The 17,786-nt window shown below is 37.4% G+C and overlaps 3 protein-coding genes across 7 annotated transcripts in view; 2 read left to right on the top strand and 1 right to left on the bottom strand.

Moving 5' to 3' along the window:
- Positions 1-1,848: 1,848 nt before the first annotated feature.
- On the top strand, positions 1,849-12,188 carry LOC115629278 (probable methyltransferase PMT27). The gene is made up of 11 exons (XM_030525710.1): positions 1,849-1,941; positions 10,322-10,380; positions 10,440-10,636; positions 10,708-10,887; positions 10,963-11,055; positions 11,122-11,193; positions 11,256-11,327; positions 11,388-11,480; positions 11,542-11,646; positions 11,698-11,754; positions 11,814-12,188. Exons 3-11 carry the CDS (start codon positions 10,501-10,503, stop codon positions 11,942-11,944), a joined length of 939 nt encoding a protein of 312 aa, XP_030381570.1. The 5' UTR covers positions 1,849-1,941; positions 10,322-10,380; positions 10,440-10,500; the 3' UTR covers positions 11,945-12,188.
- LOC115629279 lies at positions 3,802-4,765 on the top strand. The gene has a single exon (XM_030525711.1). The coding sequence runs from the start codon at positions 3,995-3,997 to the stop codon at positions 4,226-4,228; it is 234 nt and encodes a 77-aa protein (XP_030381571.1). The 5' UTR covers positions 3,802-3,994; the 3' UTR covers positions 4,229-4,765.
- Positions 12,189-12,957: 769 nt separating the features above from the next.
- LOC115629316 (mannosyl-oligosaccharide alpha-1,2-mannosidase IA) overlaps positions 12,958-17,786 on the bottom strand; it is a 128,161-nt gene continuing 123,332 nt past the window's right edge. For all 5 annotated transcript variants that reach the window (XM_030525765.1, XM_030525764.1, XM_030525763.1 and 2 more), the window contains 5 exons: positions 16,861-17,473; positions 16,551-16,775; positions 16,336-16,474; positions 14,689-14,950; positions 12,958-14,618 (listed from right to left, as the gene is read on the bottom strand). In XM_030525765.1, the coding sequence (XP_030381625.1) occupies positions 14,472-14,618; positions 14,689-14,950; positions 16,336-16,474; positions 16,551-16,775; positions 16,861-17,473 (1,386 nt within the window). In that variant the 3' untranslated portion in view covers positions 12,958-14,471. The remainder of the gene's footprint in view (positions 14,619-14,688; positions 14,951-16,335; positions 16,475-16,550; positions 16,776-16,860; positions 17,474-17,786) is intronic.

Below are 17,786 nucleotides of genomic sequence, written 5' to 3' on the forward strand. Positions count from 1 at the left end.
AATTGAACTCGTGAAAAGCTACAAAATCGAGAACTCATACGGTTGTCAACAAATTAGTGGGAATGTGCATGATCGTCATGAGCTCAGCTCCAAATACATATCTAAGTACATATAGAACGCGTTTATGTGCATTAATAGTAGACGCATGTGTTTTCCATTTACCTGATTTGTAATACATGTTTTGGCATTACACAGCAATCTGTTACCAAACAGCCAGTTCTTTGGAGAGCCAAACATATGTGGCACTTGGCTGTTTATTGAAAACTAATTGAAAATCGCAAATCACACTTGTGTGATCGTCTCGGTGCTACTGTGTACATAGAAGGAGTGCTGCCATTTTAGCTTTTTTCCCCCGCTAGATCTGGCTTTTTTAATGCCAGTGCTTTAAAAAACTGTATTTAGCCTTTTTTAGCGTAACTTTATTTTTCACCATATACTCCAAATATTATAGAAGTCAATATAAAGCTTTGTACTTGTAAGAACACCGAAAATACGCTCAAATTTTGGCTTGAGGACAAATTATTATTATTATACCCTGTACCCAAAGGGTAAAAGGGCATATGAATGAGTTTTGTGCGAGTGTACATGGAACACACAGAAGGGGAGACCCCACAAAGTATATATCTTCTTGATCAGGATGGCAGTCGAGTCGATATAGCCATGTCCGTCTGCCGCTCTGTCCGTCTGGATGTCAGAAAGTATTAGAGCTAGATTAACCATATTTGGTATTCACATTCTTCTAAACCCGAGAAAGGACGAGTTTGTTCATTTTTTCTGATCCACCCCACACTCTCCCCTATTCATGATTTTCTATAACTCCCGTCTTGTAATTTTAATCTAAAATTTGGTAGTCACATCCACTTAGTGATTATATATCCGCATCCCAAGTTTTAGTATGATAGGTTGATTAGAAAGAAAGTCCGCAGCTGTATTTGTTGCTACTTTGACATAATTATGTAATGCACATAGAAACGATTCTGATGTAAATGTATGGAAGCATGCATGGAATATATTTCATTTAATTAATTAATTAAATTTTTTTAATAATTTTTTTTTGTGGGGTGGTACAGGGTATTTAAGAGTTCAGCCTGCTCGACTTAAGCATTCCTTTCTTGTTATTATTATTATTACAAGAATCTTATATTATTATTATAAATTGAAATTGAAATGAATTTGAAGAATTTAGAATTAATATGAAAAAATTAAAACAGATATTTCCTTAAATATTACCAAGAAAATAGTGTTTTTAGAACCATCTTTTGTAAAGCTTATTGTGCCTTGCCTTTTTTTAGCTTTTTTTTGACAATCTAGCTTTTTTATTTCAAAAAATTATGGCAGCTATATAAGAGAGAGACCCCATGTTATGGATACACACTATACATACATAGATGTGTGTGTGATCAGCATGACGAATCGCACCATTTCAACAGTCCGTCCATTCGTACATATGAACACCGAGAACTTGTGAGCCATTAGCCTTAGAGACCCTTATTTTGGTTAGTAACCTTTTATTTCCATATGCAGAGCAAGTTTATTAAAAACCATATATTTATGGCCTCATTATCTTATATAAATCCCATTGGGCAGATCTGTGAACAAATCATACCTTTCGTTATCCAAATCGATTCAATATGTGTATCTATAAGAAACATGCCATAGTAATAGTCGGCGATTTCGCTTATGTACATATGTATGTATGTATGTATTATAGCTTAATATTTTACTTAATAGTTTGCGGTTTTTCGGAATTTCCATTCACAGTATTCTTTGAACCTTTTACGATCGCGCACATTCTCGTAAGCTAAAAGTTTCTGAAAATACTACTACGGTTTGCTATTTGGGACCAATCCCGCGATAACAAGTAAAGCGCTGAAGTCACACTCTTGTATAACCCGATCGTTCTAGCTCTATGACATACGATTATCAGAAATCTGGAATATGGTGAGGCCATTCAATAAAGCCACAAATGCCGAATTCGAGTTCAATATCTTTTTCTTCATGTTTTACACACTTCGTTGCTATTGCAGCTATATGATATACTCGTAATACCGTATTAGATAGAAAGATGGGCTCTACGAGCTGTACGGTGAATACGATAAGGGAATACGATAGTCTTGGTCGTAAAAAACTGAGCATGATTGTGAAATAATTAATTAACAACAATATGTGCACAAAAAAGCGGAAGTTATAGGACATTTTAAAAACGTCTTGTAATTAGAGATACAAGTAATACAAGTATGACAAATACCGATGATCAACCTTAATGAAGAATATCACTACAATTATTTTGCATGCATTTAAAACGTCCAATACCAGTTGTACGCACCCTGCCAAGAGAGGTTTTATTCAAAACTTTATGTATCTAAGGATGTCAGCGTGCGTTTTCAAAAGGTTCGCGTCCAGGCAAGGGTTTGAGTTTTTTAAAAAATAGTGTCCGTGTCAGGTCAAGAGAGTGTCCGCACAAGAGAGGCGAACATGCTCGAAAGAAAAGAAAGTTCTAGAAAAAGTGCCCGCCTATAAGGGAGTTTCCACTGTTTATACATACATACATATCCATTTGTATGTTTGTACATACTTTGTGAGTCCGTTTTGGCACAAATAATATACATATGTATGTATGTACCTACATACATACTTATGAATGTCTTAAAAAATAGTATGTAGTCGTATGTACATACATACATACATATGCATTTGTGTATAAGCTTACAAATAATATGAATTTATACATACATATGTACATATGTGTGTATATTTCCGTATGTACTGTTTAAGCAATCTTTTAGAGGCAAGATTAATGAATCGATACATTTTTCTATTTATTAAGAAGTCAGTCCTCACTACCTGCTTTAGAGATAAGTGCTATTGAGTACCTGCGTATGTCTGTATGACCTTAGGTACATACATATGTATATATATACATATGTACATTCATATGTATGTATTTACATACATATGTAATAGATGGATAAAAATCGCAAACAAAGTCTGGCGGAGCAACAGTATTAGTCACACTCCCTTAATTGGAGCAATGGATGAGTAAATCGGTGTGGAGTTTGCTCGATGGCTGCGTTTCTTTGTAGCTGAATTGAATAAAAAGAAATGTACTTATGTATGTACATATATAAAATCAATTGACAAGAGGAAAACGACGTATGCGCCAATAAAACCTCCTCTGACCACAACCGCAACACCCAACCACTCTACCACCCACCACCCGCCCAGCATTTTGGAACTGAACAACAATCTTTATAATGCTGTTGCATTTCGAATTCATTCAAAAGTCATTCCACTCGCAGACACAAAGAGCAGTCGCGAACGTTCTCTCGCCTTCGCTCTTCGCGTAAACGAAATGAGAGGCTAAGGATGGGTATCAGTTCAGTTAATCACGGCACAAGTATATCATTAAAGTAGCGGTAATATTATTACATTATTATTGTTTTTAGTGTGCAACAGCCACACTATTGTACTCCTTTTTTAATGGGCCAAGCAAATGCATTCATTTTTTCGGCCGATATTAGACAAAATGTACACATTTTCAGATTTCGTGACCTGAATATCGTTATGGCACATCACTAGTTGTGCTTCCAAGCGTTGACGCCAGCACGATGCGGTCTCTCTTCTTTGTGTTCTTTGTGTTCTGGTTTTTCGTCTGTGAGTCTACCCTGCTACTACGTTGTTGTTTCTTATTTATTTTTTCGCCTCTGTTGTTGTCGCTGCTACACCGGCTAGACAAGCTTGCCTTTGCCTGCTCTCCGTTTAGTGTCCACAGTTGGTTTTGGGTTTTCGTGCAAAGCGGAACGGCGACTGCAGCGGCAGCGCCAGCACCAGCACAGGCAGCAGCGAAAATTGAAAGTTGCACGCAGTGCTTAGAAAATCGCAGACTGAGCAGCGTTTCAAATTAAATTTTTGTGTTTGTGTCTTGCAAGTACAGCGCGAGTGCCATTTACATACATACATATATACATATTTATATATATACATCGATTCCACCATGCCATTTCCCATTCACCCACCGAAACAAATGCCGTGCCCACATTGGCAGCACTTCCCCATCAGTCCAGTGGACAGCAAGCCGTCGCCCTTCGGGAATGCAACCAGCAATGGAAATGGAGCGTCAGCGGCATCAGTCAGCAAGCCCCCGGAGCCGGTCTCTTATCGCTATTGTGTGCAATGCAAAGGAGCGAGCAGCAATGCTGGCAACGATGCGGACAGGGACAGGGACTAGACAACAACAATCTTGATGCACTTCACTCACCCACCCCCCCACTCAGTGCAGCCATCACACCACAGCGAACCCGCCACACTCCAAAGCACCATCGAAGGCAACATTATTTACCCATCGGAACGCCTCGTGATTTCTAACTCAAGAGAGGCGGCCGCGTGTGCAAACTTTGAATTTAATTAAACTCTTTAGTCCATAAGTTTTTTTTAATTTTGTTTTGTTATCAAGCAGCATACAACCATATGTACATACATACAGAAGTGTGTACACACGCACTTGCATATGTATGTATGTATGTTTGTGTTGTTTTTTTTTATTTCGTTTTATTTCGTGTGCCAATTGTAAACATGTTCTATTTCTGCTTATGCCCCCTCCTATCCATAATCTTAAGATATTTTTTTTGTATGCATGTGTTTTTTCTGCAAAAAACGGCAACAATTTGAAGACTATTTTTAGTTTAAGAAACCATTGATAAAGTGTAATAAACAAAACAGTTATACATATACAAAAAGCAATAAAAATACGCGCGACGCATTAAAACAAGTTTGTTTCATCCATATATGTACATACATATGTATGTATATATGTATTTATACATATGTAATAGGCTTGCATGTATGTATGCACGTACATTTTTAGAGATTGTCATATGTTGTCTGGAGATATGAGTGTACATTTGTATATATGTATGTACATATGTATGTATATACTGTCACATATATATGTATATGTATACTACATACATATATATGTATACTACATATTTATGTATGTATGTATGCGTATCGGTTTCCTTCTACATTCTTCTGCGGATCACGTTTTGTTGTTGCTGCTGTTCTGCTATTATCAATTTCAAGGTCAGCAGCAGCACGTCAACAAACAGAGAGACAGGCAGACAGACAAACAAACACAACCTGAGCAACAACAACATTTTAGATCCGCAGCAGCACGATAAGCAGAGGTTGAAAATCTATCACAGTAGCCTCATCGTCTATGGACTGGGTATGTATGTATACATACGTATGTATGTATTTATGTTTGCTGTTCGTTATGCGCCTAAGTCTCTTTCTCGCCTTTTCGATTGTTAATTAATTCATGAGCAGCGGGGCGACAAAATTAGTAATGCCTATGTAGGTATGTATGTTTGTACATATGTATGTATGTATGTACATATGTATCTGTATTAGGCTGAGACGACATCAAACGGTGGCTTTCGTGAACCCACAACACGATCGAACATTTATTGCTTTCAGGCTTGTTTTCAATTAGATCCCTGTTACATAACTATACATATACCATGTACTTATGTAATACGAAAAATTTAACTACAATATATGAACATACGAGTACGTATGTACATACATACATTCTACATATGGCTGTTAATTCTAGTTGGCTATACATATGCATTTATATGTATTTATCTATGTACATACGTATGTATGTACATACACACCTGGACATAATAATAGGCGTGAGAACATTTTTTTTAAAAAGCTTGCTTTTTATATACACATGTACATACATATGTACATATGTATATTTTAATTTTTCTCAAAAAATCAGTTAGTTTTCAACATAAACATACTTCAGCGTCAAAACAAATAATAAAAGGCTTTGCAAACTATAAAAAAAAGTTACCGTTTGTTAAATTCATTAAATACAACTGCTTTCGGCTGGACAGAATAATAGGTGTGCCCAAAAAAAAATAGTAATAAATATTGAAATTTTGTTATTTAAGGTGCCGTATTGTATTGAATTATTATTATTATTCTAGATGATCCAATTCCTGCAGAGATAGAGGATACCAACTTCTGACAAATCTTTGAAGGAATGTTGTACCAATATTTTCGTATAAAACCTACAAATTCATTGGCAGATCATCGATGATCTGAAAAGTTCGTAACGAAGCGTTCAAACCAGACAAATCCATTGAAATACGAGGAGCCCCAAGAAAAACTTTAATAGTGACTGACAACCTCATCGTTACATTTGCCCGTTCATGTCTGTGTTCTGTCTCCCAACCGTTAGACCACGAAAAGCAAACACAAATCTATCCTGTAGGGATAGCTCGAAAAGTTCCTCTGGTTAAAACTGCAAATTTGAGGATGAGGGTAAACTTTGCATCAATTTATAAAACCTGGCGCGGACCACGGGAGAGAAGAAATGGCACAACAAGTTTACAATTAGTGATTATGTGTCTCTATGCCAAGTTTCATAATGAAAGGTCAATTAGGAAGAAGAAGTTATAGCCATAAATATATTCTCTGCCTAAGCTCTGCCCGCAGCTGTTGATGTTGCTGCTTTGGTTTAAATCCGCTGCTTTGGTTTACACGCACATAAGCACGCATAGACACTGTTGAAACTGTACATAAACATACATATGTCCTCATTTATGTTTATATGTTTGTATTGAATATTTTTGATTTAATTAAATTAATTAATTCAATTTTTATTTAAAATTAATTTTTAAAATACTTTTTTAAAATTTTTTCTCTTTTGTGGGAGTGAGGGTGAGGGAATTAAGAGTCGAGCCGCTCAACTTTTGCATTTCTTTCTTGTTTTTTATCAAAAAGGCTAACTTTCATGCCTCTTTTGTGAAAATACCAGCTGGACAATGATCCTACAAAATCTAAACGGTTTGTTAAAGAACATGTAAAAAAGGTAAAGTCGGGTGTCCCGACTTTGAAATACTCTGTACATATGTTTAGAATAATTATAGAAATTAAAAAAATTACGAGAATTAAAAAAAATGTTGATCGATTTTACCTCTCTTGGTATTCCAAAGTACCAATATCAACAACAGCTGCGGGCAGCGCTTGGGCAGCAAATATATTTATGGCTATAACTTACTGCTAAATCGGTCTATCATGATGAAACTTGGCATATGGACACATAAGCACTAACTGGGGGCATTTGCATTATTTAAGTTCGATATTCCAGGCATTACGGGAGTAACGATTTGCGGGGGAGAGAGGGGAGGGAGGGAAATTCCAAAATGCACATTTTCTGCGTATTCACATAAGGCATCTTGGACTAAAATTTGGTGTTCCTAGGTCTCATAGTCTCAGAGATGTAGGCGATTATACGAATGGGAAAATCGGGAAAAGCCCCAAAGGGGGGAAGTGGGGGAAAATCAAAAAATAAAACAAACTCGTATAGCGTACACACATAAGGCATCTTTGTGCAAAATTTGATGTCTCTTGCTCTTATAGTCTCTAAGATCCAAGTGTTCATACGGACGGACAGACAGACAGGCATAGATCGACTCGTCTTGTCATGCTATTCAGAATATATATACTTAATGGGGTCTGCCACGCCTCCTTCTGCCAGCTACATTTTTCAGTTCCCGTAAACCTGATATACTCTTGTACATTTCATGTACAGAGTATAACAAGGTGAACGTCCCTGAGTAGCCAAGCCAATCCCCAGGCATCAATCTAATTGAGACCACCTTTGTGGAGAAGCTGAGCTAGGGATTTCAAAGACGGTTTGCCAAAACAAAACGCAGTTATAGGAAAATATTTTAAAGAACATCAGCAAAACATTGAGTCTGTCCAGAATTAATTTCTACTTTTTGCTTGGATAGAGCTGGGATCCCAGCCTTTGCTTGGCTTCGTATTCTAGCAGACTATTGCTTCTAAATCTTCCATCATTAGCAATCCGTTGAATTGTTTTTGGGGTGTAGTTTTACTACAGACTGATATTAACTCCTCTGTTCGCTAAGGTCGTCTTAACTTTCCAATTCCTTGTAGACCAACAGGGAATGGTTCAAATTATAACGGCCTTTGTCACTTGCTCCCAACAGAACTCTCTCTCTCTCTCTCTCTCTCTGGAGATTTCCCTTCCCCTCTTCTACTTACTATTTTATTGAATAGTTTTTTTTGTTGTTTATTAGCTCTAATAACGTGTCAGATCACATTTGGAATCGGGGGGCACAGCTGGCCGGTCGGAGGCTCTCCTATCTTTCAAGTTGAAGTAATTATATTGAAATACTTAACTTATGTCGACAGCCCATATTTATCGATGAAATACGAATAAACAAAAAAGAACTCTTAAATACCCTGTACCCATTTCCACTAGAAACGAAAGAAATTTTAAAAAATTTAAAAGGCAATTTTTAAAAAATGTAATGTTAATTTAATTGATTAATTAAATTAAATAAACAACACATAAGAGGAGACAAACATACATACATATGTACAGTTTCTACGTACATTTACATAAGAGTGGTGTCTATGCGTGTGTGCAGTACAGAGTTGAGGCAAAGCAGCAACAACAGCTGCGGGTGAAGCTTGGGCAGAGCTTACATTTATGGGCATAACTCTCTCCATAATTAACATATCATGTTTAAGCTTAACATGCAAGCGCATTATCTCTAATCCGATGTTATAACCAAATTTCAAGAATTACGGGAGTTATGGAAAATGGGGGTGCATCAAAAAAACAAAGTTATTTGCTCTTCTTCTTCTTTTTGTTCTTACTACGGGCCCATAGGTAAAGGTTATGCCTCTGGTAATTATGCATTCTTAGAAAGCTTATCAGTTTAGATACAAGCATGAACCGCTGTCAATTGATTGATAATATAAAGACAGGAATTCATTGAAACAATTTATTGAACTATTGTCCGTCATTACATACGATATTACAAGTACACTCAGAAGTCGGCGTCATCCCAGTTTTTAGTCATTTCTACCACAGCTATATCGGATAGAAGCAAGAAATCAAAGTCCTCTTCGCTAATGTCAGTTACGAATTAGATGTACAAGTATATGTAAACAATGTGAAATACAAAAATGTATGTACAGTTTGTACGATTTCTCTCGTCATGCTGATTCAGAATATATATACTTTATGGGGTCGGAGATGCTTCCTTCTGCATGTTACATACTTTGCACAAACCTAATATACCCTACGGATACAGGGTATAAAAATAAACTTGACCTGTCTAGGACTTAGGGGAACCGCGATACCAAGTTTGGTTATTCTAGCTCTTGTACTTCCTGAGATCCTTGCGCTCATACAGACAGACAGACGGACGGACATGGCGATATCGACTTGTCTTGTCATCCTGATCAATAGTATATATACTTTGTGTGGTCTGCCACGTCTCCTACTGTGCAGGCTATAATCAATCGAACATCAATGCACAACCTCCGTAAACTAGTCACCTCAGGGTTCGCTGAAATTTGGGCTTAAACTGAAAACCAATTCTGAATTTTTCCCGTGCGAATAATTTGGTTTCTTGTAATTATCTTGGAAACGAAAAATGTAAAAAAAAAAAATCCACCTTAGCCCCAATTATAGGGCTAGCTAAGAATTATAAGTTGGGCCCATTACCAAAAATAAAATTCGTTTTCAGTTGACTTTTTTTCACCTTAAACGTGTAAGACGACTGTCCCGTGCGACATCATGGAAATACCCATATAAATAGCTATGACAATACTTCACTTACAAGTGATATATCAAAATTGCATATTATAGGCAGAATAAACATTTTCATAAGTTGGAGAGAATCCGCATGAGAAACTTTATGATATCAGCTGTGTTTGGTGTTTTGTGATTCCAAGATCAATAATAGGTAATGAGTCAGAAAGCCCATTAATCTAAATGAATGCAACCAATTTAATAAGAAGAGAAAATCAAATTCAAAAGTATTAGATCCATTAAACATTTTTTTTTTTTTTTTTTTAATCACTTCACCACAAAGTCACTAAGCATTAGCACATTTTTATCATTCGTATTAACCTTAATAATATAATAAGCATAAGTTATCTTATTATTAGCTTAAGACCTATTTGTTTCATTGGAGGAGCTTAGCCAAGTTGGCTCGACTTCTGTTATTCAGACTCTATTGTCTTTTGAATGAAATTCCTAAAAAAAGCCTATATGTTCGAGTGTATACAGATTGTACCTTTTCCAACGTTCGAAAATCACAATAACTATGCGTTGCTATTTTGACTCGCCTTGTGTGCTGGAAATAATACTTTTTTAGACATGTCTGAAGTTTTCCAAGTGTGCCAAATAGCGTTTACTTTTCAAAATCAAAGTAGGCTTGAAATTGACATTTTAATTTTCAATTCATTATTCCTATAGTCAATTGAAGTCAGTCGTTTAGGACAGTTCGTCGGAATAGGTTCGCTAGCTTCGAAAAAGTAAGTACAGTAAAAAATTAATTTTTTCATTAAAATAACTTTTTCTTTTCATTTTTCAGATTTTGGACATTCAATTAATTTTGAAAGGAGCTGGAACGATATTCGCATCTGGATTACGTGATGGAGACTGACAGTTCAAATGTGTCCGTCATTGCCAAGTCGGCAGAGCCAGGCGAGGAGAGTCATGTCACTGGTTCCGAGTTTAAAATGCCAGAGATCCCATTTGCGGTCGGACATAACCTCGCAGTCGAAAATGGTGAGTCGCAAAGTGACGATTGGGCCGGTAGGAAAAAATATTGATGCAGTATTAACTGCACTTTTATTTAGCCGAGGCCAAAAATAAGAAGCCTGAGCTTCAAAAAAACGAGGAACCCGGACTTATGGCAGTTGAAAATGAAAAGCCGCAGGCTGAACAACTTTCCGGAGAGGCCAATACTAACGAGTCTGGGCTTCAGAAAACCGGCAAGTTAGTTAATGATGAAGCTAAGAATGATGCTAAGAATGAGGGTGAGAATTTATATTGCACTTGTATAGCAAAGTGTCTCTTTCATAGTCATTTTTTTTTTTTTTTTTTTTGAGAAGAAGAAGAAGATGCCAACATTCGCGAGCCCGATCTCCAAGGAACCGAGAATCCCGTGGGTGCCGACCTCAATAAGGAGGGCGAAGCTCATTCTGGTAAGAACTCGAAATGCATTCAATTACAGGGCCACATATTTATTTTTCATCATTTTGTGTTCACAGAGAAGTCGGAAGTCCCAAAATGCGATGCATTCGCTGCTAAGCAGGATGAGCCGCAGGGGGGTATTCCTTCTGGTACGGACTAACATTTCAATAATTTGCAGGTGAATTACATTTTCAAACTTTTCATTCCAAAGAGGCCAACAACAACGGGTCGGAGCTAGGAGAAGCCCAGGAGCTTGAAGAGTCGCAGGAAGGAACTCCTTCTGGTGGGGACAAATATTTCCTTAAGTTGCAAGAGCTTTTTAATCTGACTTTTCACTTCCCAGAGGCCAATACTAACAAGTCGGCCCAGGAAGCTGTTGGCTCCGAGCTCGGTGTCGCAACTGAGCATGAAGAGTCGCAGGGAGGAGGTCCTTCTGGTATGAACAAACATTATATTTATTTGCAACTGAATGCACTTTTAAGCCTTTCGCTTTGCAGAGGCTAATTCTAACGAATCTGAGATTGAAAAGGCCAAGGATTTGGTTACTGTCGAGCGAGGTGTCGCAGATAAGAGTGATGAATCGCAGGTTGGAACTGCTTCTGGTAAGCATTGACATATTATTTGATTGCGAGCTTAACTTTTCTCTTTCGCAGAGGTCAACACTAAGGACTTTGAGAAACCTGCAGATGTCGGACCCTCCATCGCACCTGGTAAGGGCAGACTTTTCGGTTAGTGGCCAGTGTACCACCTAATCAAATGATTTCGTTAGGCACTGGTGCCAAGAGAGGTAGACCGAGTAAACGCGGCAGCGCGACCGAATCGAATAAGAAGGCTAAGACGGAGCCTCAGCGTAAATTTCCGAAGAGGACAACAGTTACTACGAAGCGCGGCAAGGATTAAGAGCAGTGCGCTGCTTGCTGAGAGCAACGACTACAATACAACACACAACTGTACAAAAAAAAGCCACAAATACACTCAGCGGCAGAGCAATGATTAATGATTACCTCAAGGATTTCGCCGACGGATGCAGTTTATTGCCTTCACAAATTCCACACCTACACACACACAAATACACATTATATGGGAAATATTTGCATGAAGGCAAAAAACTGACTCCAGTCGCTTAATTCAATGTCCGACTTGAACGGCAAATAGATTCTAATGAGCAAATAAAATAAAATATCCATTGAATTTGTCGAGAAACTCGTGCACCTTGTGTTGTTGTTGTTGTTTAATTATTCGATTTTTATTCAACTTAGTTCAATATTATTACAATATAATTAATTCTTTGTTTTTAGCATATGAAAAACAGATTTTGTTTCTTTGTTTCATGCATTTACAGTTTGCGGAGTTACGCCCACAATTTCATTTATAAGTATTTATTTATGTTTATAATATCATATTTATTACTCATCGTTTCCAAAATCAATCAGTTTTTATGCTTGCATGTATATAGAGCTTGCGTTGTGCGATTGTAAATAAAAATTAATCAAAAATCTAAAAACAAAATGCAAAAACCAAGCTTCAGATTCGTTTATGTGATCTTACGAAATAGAACAAAAAATGTTACGACAGTTCAATATCGGATGCCCCGCCCCTTTCAATTAGCTCTCTAGCACATTCGAAAAGGTGCCATCTAAACTGCTTCTAATTCTATACATCCCCTCTCATATGTATGTGTACTTGTATATATCGTCGTTATATATTAATGCACTTTAATATCTAGGGTGTGTGTATATAAAAAAAAACTTTACATGTTTAAAAATAATTTCTTGCTTGCCCTTTATCTTTTTGTATAATTGTATAAATATTTTGTTTAACAATTGCCTACGTTTTGTTATTATTTAATTTAATTTAAATTAGATATTTAAGATTCGTTTCATATTGTTTGTTGCTTTTTCTCTTCCATTTATTTGTTGGTTTTGATTTTTTTCTGTTTCTGTTTCTGTTTCTTCTTCCTTTTTCTTTTATTATTATATACTTATTTTGGAGTTGTTGTTTTTTGTTGTTGTTGTTGTTGTTGTGGTAAAGTAATTTGCGTTACATTTGTTTAAAGTAAGTTAAGTTCTAGTTATTTATAGTGTGTGTATATGTATAAAATAACACATTTAAACTATATCATTAACTACATGTGACAATATCATCATTCCAATCGTCAGGCTCGGCAACCGCAATGCCAATGCGACCGACACCTTTTGCTGCTGCTAGCTGGAAACATATTTACAAAATGAAGCTTGCAAGCAAGTGTTCATGAACATACATACTCGTATAGTAGTACAAGTATTAAGTAAATACAAAGAGATTGATAGCTTTCGCAAGAATTTGCTAAGTAGTTGCAAGTTGTAAATACGTTTGTTTAGATAGCGCATGTGAAACAAGTGCAAGGCGTTAAATCCATAATTATTAATCATATTAATTCTTAAAGCATGCGTTCTCAAATATTCCATTCATATGTACACCCAAGGACAATAATTGTAACAGTATTGTACACACAAGTCATGCTTAAAACCGCCAAAACAGCCAAACTATCCGAAAGTTAAAAGTATATTAGATAACACATAGGCTGCGACGTTAACTTAAAAAAATGTACATTCAATATCTGGTATGTTCGTATATCGAGTCAACATAAAAGAACACCTGAGTTTACAGTTGTATGATGTCGTATGTACGCGTGTATGTATGTATGTATAAAAACGAAAACTATAACTATAACTGTATATCTGGTGTGAGAGGAGGGATGCGTATGTATTTGTATATCGAACATAATGGCCAAGCTCAAGCAGCCAGCCAGCCTCCAGCAGTCTTCTTCAGAGAATCGCATACTCGCACATAAATAGAATAGAGTTTTTGGTTTGGCACTCGAACAAAAAGTTTGCTCAACGGAAATGTATGCTTGTAGGGCTAGCAACTAGTGGCTTGAGCTGGATATTGATATTGATCTGGTTCTGGTTCTGGTTCTTTAACAATATACATACAATGCAATGCATGCAATACAATATTATTACAAGAATTAGTGAAAATGCCATACGATCTATTGAAAATTAGCAAATTGTGAAGACAATTGATTGTTGCTTACAACTCACACACACACACACACACACTCACACACATACATTTGCAGTGTTCCATCATATACTATATATACGGCATTTATATATATTTATATATATACTTATATGCATAAAAGAAGAAGAAATGTTACATACATAGCTATAGCTAAATAATTTAGCTTGATACAAATTCCACAATTCGTGTTGTATTTGCTGAATTAAAGGTGTGTTTACATCGCGTATATATATATGTATATATGTAGTTGTCATCACGCCTTAAAAACATTCTAGATTCAAGTTAAAAAAAAAAAACAAAAAAAAAACTAGGTAGTTCTTTAAATAGCAGAAATAGCTAAAACTGTAGCCATTTCGGCATTTTATGAGGCATTCGGTGCAGGTTGTGTAGCGGGCGCTTGACGATAATAAATGTTGGCGCCCTTTATGGGTAGCGGATGCGCCTCCGTGTTGAAGACCCATTCATCTAGCGGCAGTACAGAGTCATCCGAGAACAGCAAATACAAGTACTGCGAACAAAGAAATTGTCATCGTCAAACACTCTATCAATTAATCTATTGCCCCACAACACCAGCTCACCTTCAGTGTCTCGGCCAAGAAGAAACTTTGCTGCACGTCGTCCTTTACCGGTTCCGCTTGGTATACGTTGCGCAGTCCACAATATCCGTGCGCAGTTCGACAATGCTTCTCCAGGGCCTGCACCGCCTCCCAGCCCCAGTCGCGATACTTCTGATCGTGCGTCAGCCGCCACAGCACAAAGTAGCTCTCAAACGTTTCGGGTCGCAGTATATAGTATTTCTCCTGAGAGCGCAAGGCACGCGCCTCTGCCGCATCGCTGAACCTAAGGATTGAACGGAACAATAAATTAATTGCAGCACTACTTCCGCATTGCACAATAGATGATCATTTATGAATGAAACTTTTCGAAAGCTGCAATTATATCTTTAAGGACTCCGAGTTGTTGGAAATAAAATATGCTATATCTTCCAATTTAGATCCAATTACGAGTCAACCGAGACACCTTCCTCGGTATTCGAACTCACGTAAAGGGTGTATAATTGCACATTTACATGAGAATTGACTATTTGAGTGTATGCAAGTCTATGCGTGTCTATTCGTGTCTGTGTAAGCAGCGCTTGAGCAGAGAGAACCTCTATATGGCTATAACTTCCTTTAAAATCTATCATGATGCAACTTGGCATATGGACTCATAATCACTAACTGGAAGTATTTGCCAAATGTGAGTGTAAAATTCTGAGAATTACGTGAGTTATCATATATCACTATTTCTAGGGGAGAGGGAGGGAAACTTCAAAATACACATTTTCTGCGTATTCACATGAGGCATCTTGGAATACAATTTAAACACTAGAGATTTAGCTATATAATAGAGCGCCATAAACAGGATCTGACTTAGAAGGAGATTTTGTAGAGACAACTTTTTGTTTTTAGAATGTTTTGAGAATGTTGGTATGAAAGTATCTGATAATGTGGGTTGCGTAAAGGGTACAAAATGCTTCACAGTACTGTTTACCAAACCTACTGAACCGATCCTTAATATGATAATATTATTATAAGCAGATCTAGAAGTAAGGGCTTCTACGATTTGTATTTTTGGAACATGAACATATTTTGACCTTCACATGAGATCAAATATTCTGTAATGTCTCCCACCACATATGGCTGCATTTTTCTTACATTTTTCTTAGGCTTCCTTATCTTTTAAGTTAAAATTATAACGTAATATCATTACATGCCTTTAGTCTAAATTATAATATTATAATATAATATAAATAATAGTTTTTGTAATATGTACGACAGCACTATTTGTTGATTTATTAAATAAATACATATGTAATTTAAATAAATACTTTTCTGGGAATTGGAAGCATAGTTTGTTGAGCAATGTCTGAGCTTCCGGGTCGCTTCAAGCAAAGTATTGTTTTAATAAACAGCACAAGCCTGATGAACATTAAGTGCGAACTTTAAAATGAGATCTCGAGATTTTGGAAGAGTTTGGAGGGAGGAACCTGCAATGCAGTTATCTCTTTGAAATCAACCAGCCAGTGGGAGTATTACAAATATATGTGCATAGTATTTACTTAGTATATATGTGTACTTTGTATAAAAAGCAGTAATTGTCGATCCCGAATAAATTAGATTTGAAAAGTGCCATCGAAATGAACTAAGTAATAAGAATTATTGTAAGGACTCATTTATATTTACCGAAAAGCCTCCGGACCGAGCTTAGTGGGAGCCCGTATATAGCTCTCGTGGCAGGTATTGGTTATACCCTTTCCCACTTCCATGTACTTGTCTGCGTGCTCGTTCTGGCGAGTGGCAGCACCAAGGGCAAATAGGCCGCCTATAAAAGGTTGTGGGATTAGTAAGTTCTTGAACCAAATCAAAAATATTTGTAGGCCAACGTTCAACGGACTCACCGGAGAAGCAGGCCAAGTGATCCATTTTGTGCTCCAAACGATCAAATTTCAAATCGGATACGTAAATCAAGCCATTGGTGCTCTTGCGCACCATTTTGTCCATAATGGTTGTCATAGCTTCGTCGTACATTTCGCGAGCCTCCTCATCCGTTTGGCCCGATTGCAGCCACGCCTTCAGAAGATATTCATAAAAGCTGTCGCCCAGGGCGCCCAGTGACATGTGCACTAAACGGATCGAAGAAAATATAGTTGGTGGGTGTAGTAGTTAATAAATACTATAAATAAAATACAAATTACACATGACACTTACGTTGACCCCATTTTCCCGTTTTCGGGTTAAGGAAGTTTGGATACAAGCCCTTAGGCTTCTCAATCTCCTGCAGTACTTGACGAATGGTCTGCACACGCTCACGATACAACGGGTTGCCGGTTATGTCACTCAGATAGGAAAATTCCAGATGCAGGGTACCGAACTCGGAAAGAATGGAACTGCCGCCCGACGCCCAGCCATAGTTCTTGGCAATGCCGGTACGCGTGTTGACTAGGGCATACGGAATACCCGTTGGCGATTGAAACGCGGGTAGTAGCTTGTCTGCCACATGCTGAGCCTTATCCTTGTACAGCGGGTCCCCTGTGAAGGCATAGAGTGTGAGCATGCCGCCCACGAATCGTATGTTCGTCTCGAACACGGACAACTCGGCGCTAATATTGTCCAGAGAGAACTTGCGCTCGATCCAATCACGTCCCTCCTTGTACTCCTGCTCCAGCCCCATTATATACAATGTGTCCAGGCCATCAACAATTGTCGCCCCCAGATCGTATGAGCCGAAAATACTGCCCGTGTGGGGGCGTTGCGATAACGGACGCAGTTCGTTCTTTCCCCACGCATATAGCTTGTAATTGTGCCAGGCGTGTTGCATCATCTGTTGAACGAAAAGTAACGGCAATTACTAAATGGTCATAAGATCAATTCCTTGTTTCAAATAAACATGTTCAATACCAAAGTTATTGTCAAATGAGAAAATGTGAAATGTAAAATGTCAAGTGAATGCAATTCCCTTTCTTTGAAACCAGGCACAAATAGATAAAAACGTCACTTGCTCATACGCGTATATGAACATGGGCAACCAGGTCATAAATATTAGTGCACGCACAAGTGATTGCAAGAAAAAAAGGGTCGCTGAAACCCATGACAGACCGTAAATATTATCAGCATCAGGGCAATGGAAGAAACAA

This window comes from Scaptodrosophila lebanonensis, unplaced genomic scaffold, assembly GCF_003285725.1.
Source record: "Scaptodrosophila lebanonensis strain 11010-0011.00,11010-0021.00 unplaced genomic scaffold, SlebRS2 tig00000138-arrow-arrow-pilon, whole genome shotgun sequence".
NCBI classification, from domain to species: Eukaryota; Metazoa; Arthropoda; class Insecta; order Diptera; family Drosophilidae; genus Scaptodrosophila; species Scaptodrosophila lebanonensis.

Excerpts from the sequence above, each read along its gene's own strand:
- LOC115629279 (XM_030525711.1), top strand. The coding sequence starts at position 3,995 with ATGCCATTTCCCATTCACCCACCGAAACAAATGCCGTGCCCACATTGG.
- LOC115629278 (XM_030525710.1), top strand. The coding sequence starts at position 10,501 with ATGGAGACTGACAGTTCAAATGTGTCCGTCATTGCCAAGTCGGCAGAG. Across the intron at positions 11,056-11,121 it reads GGAGGGCGAAGCTCATTCTG|AGAAGTCGGAAGTCCCAAAA; the intron begins GTAAGAACTCGA and ends TTGTGTTCACAG. Across the intron at positions 11,194-11,255 it reads GCAGGGGGGTATTCCTTCTG|AGGCCAACAACAACGGGTCG; the intron begins GTACGGACTAAC and ends TTCATTCCAAAG.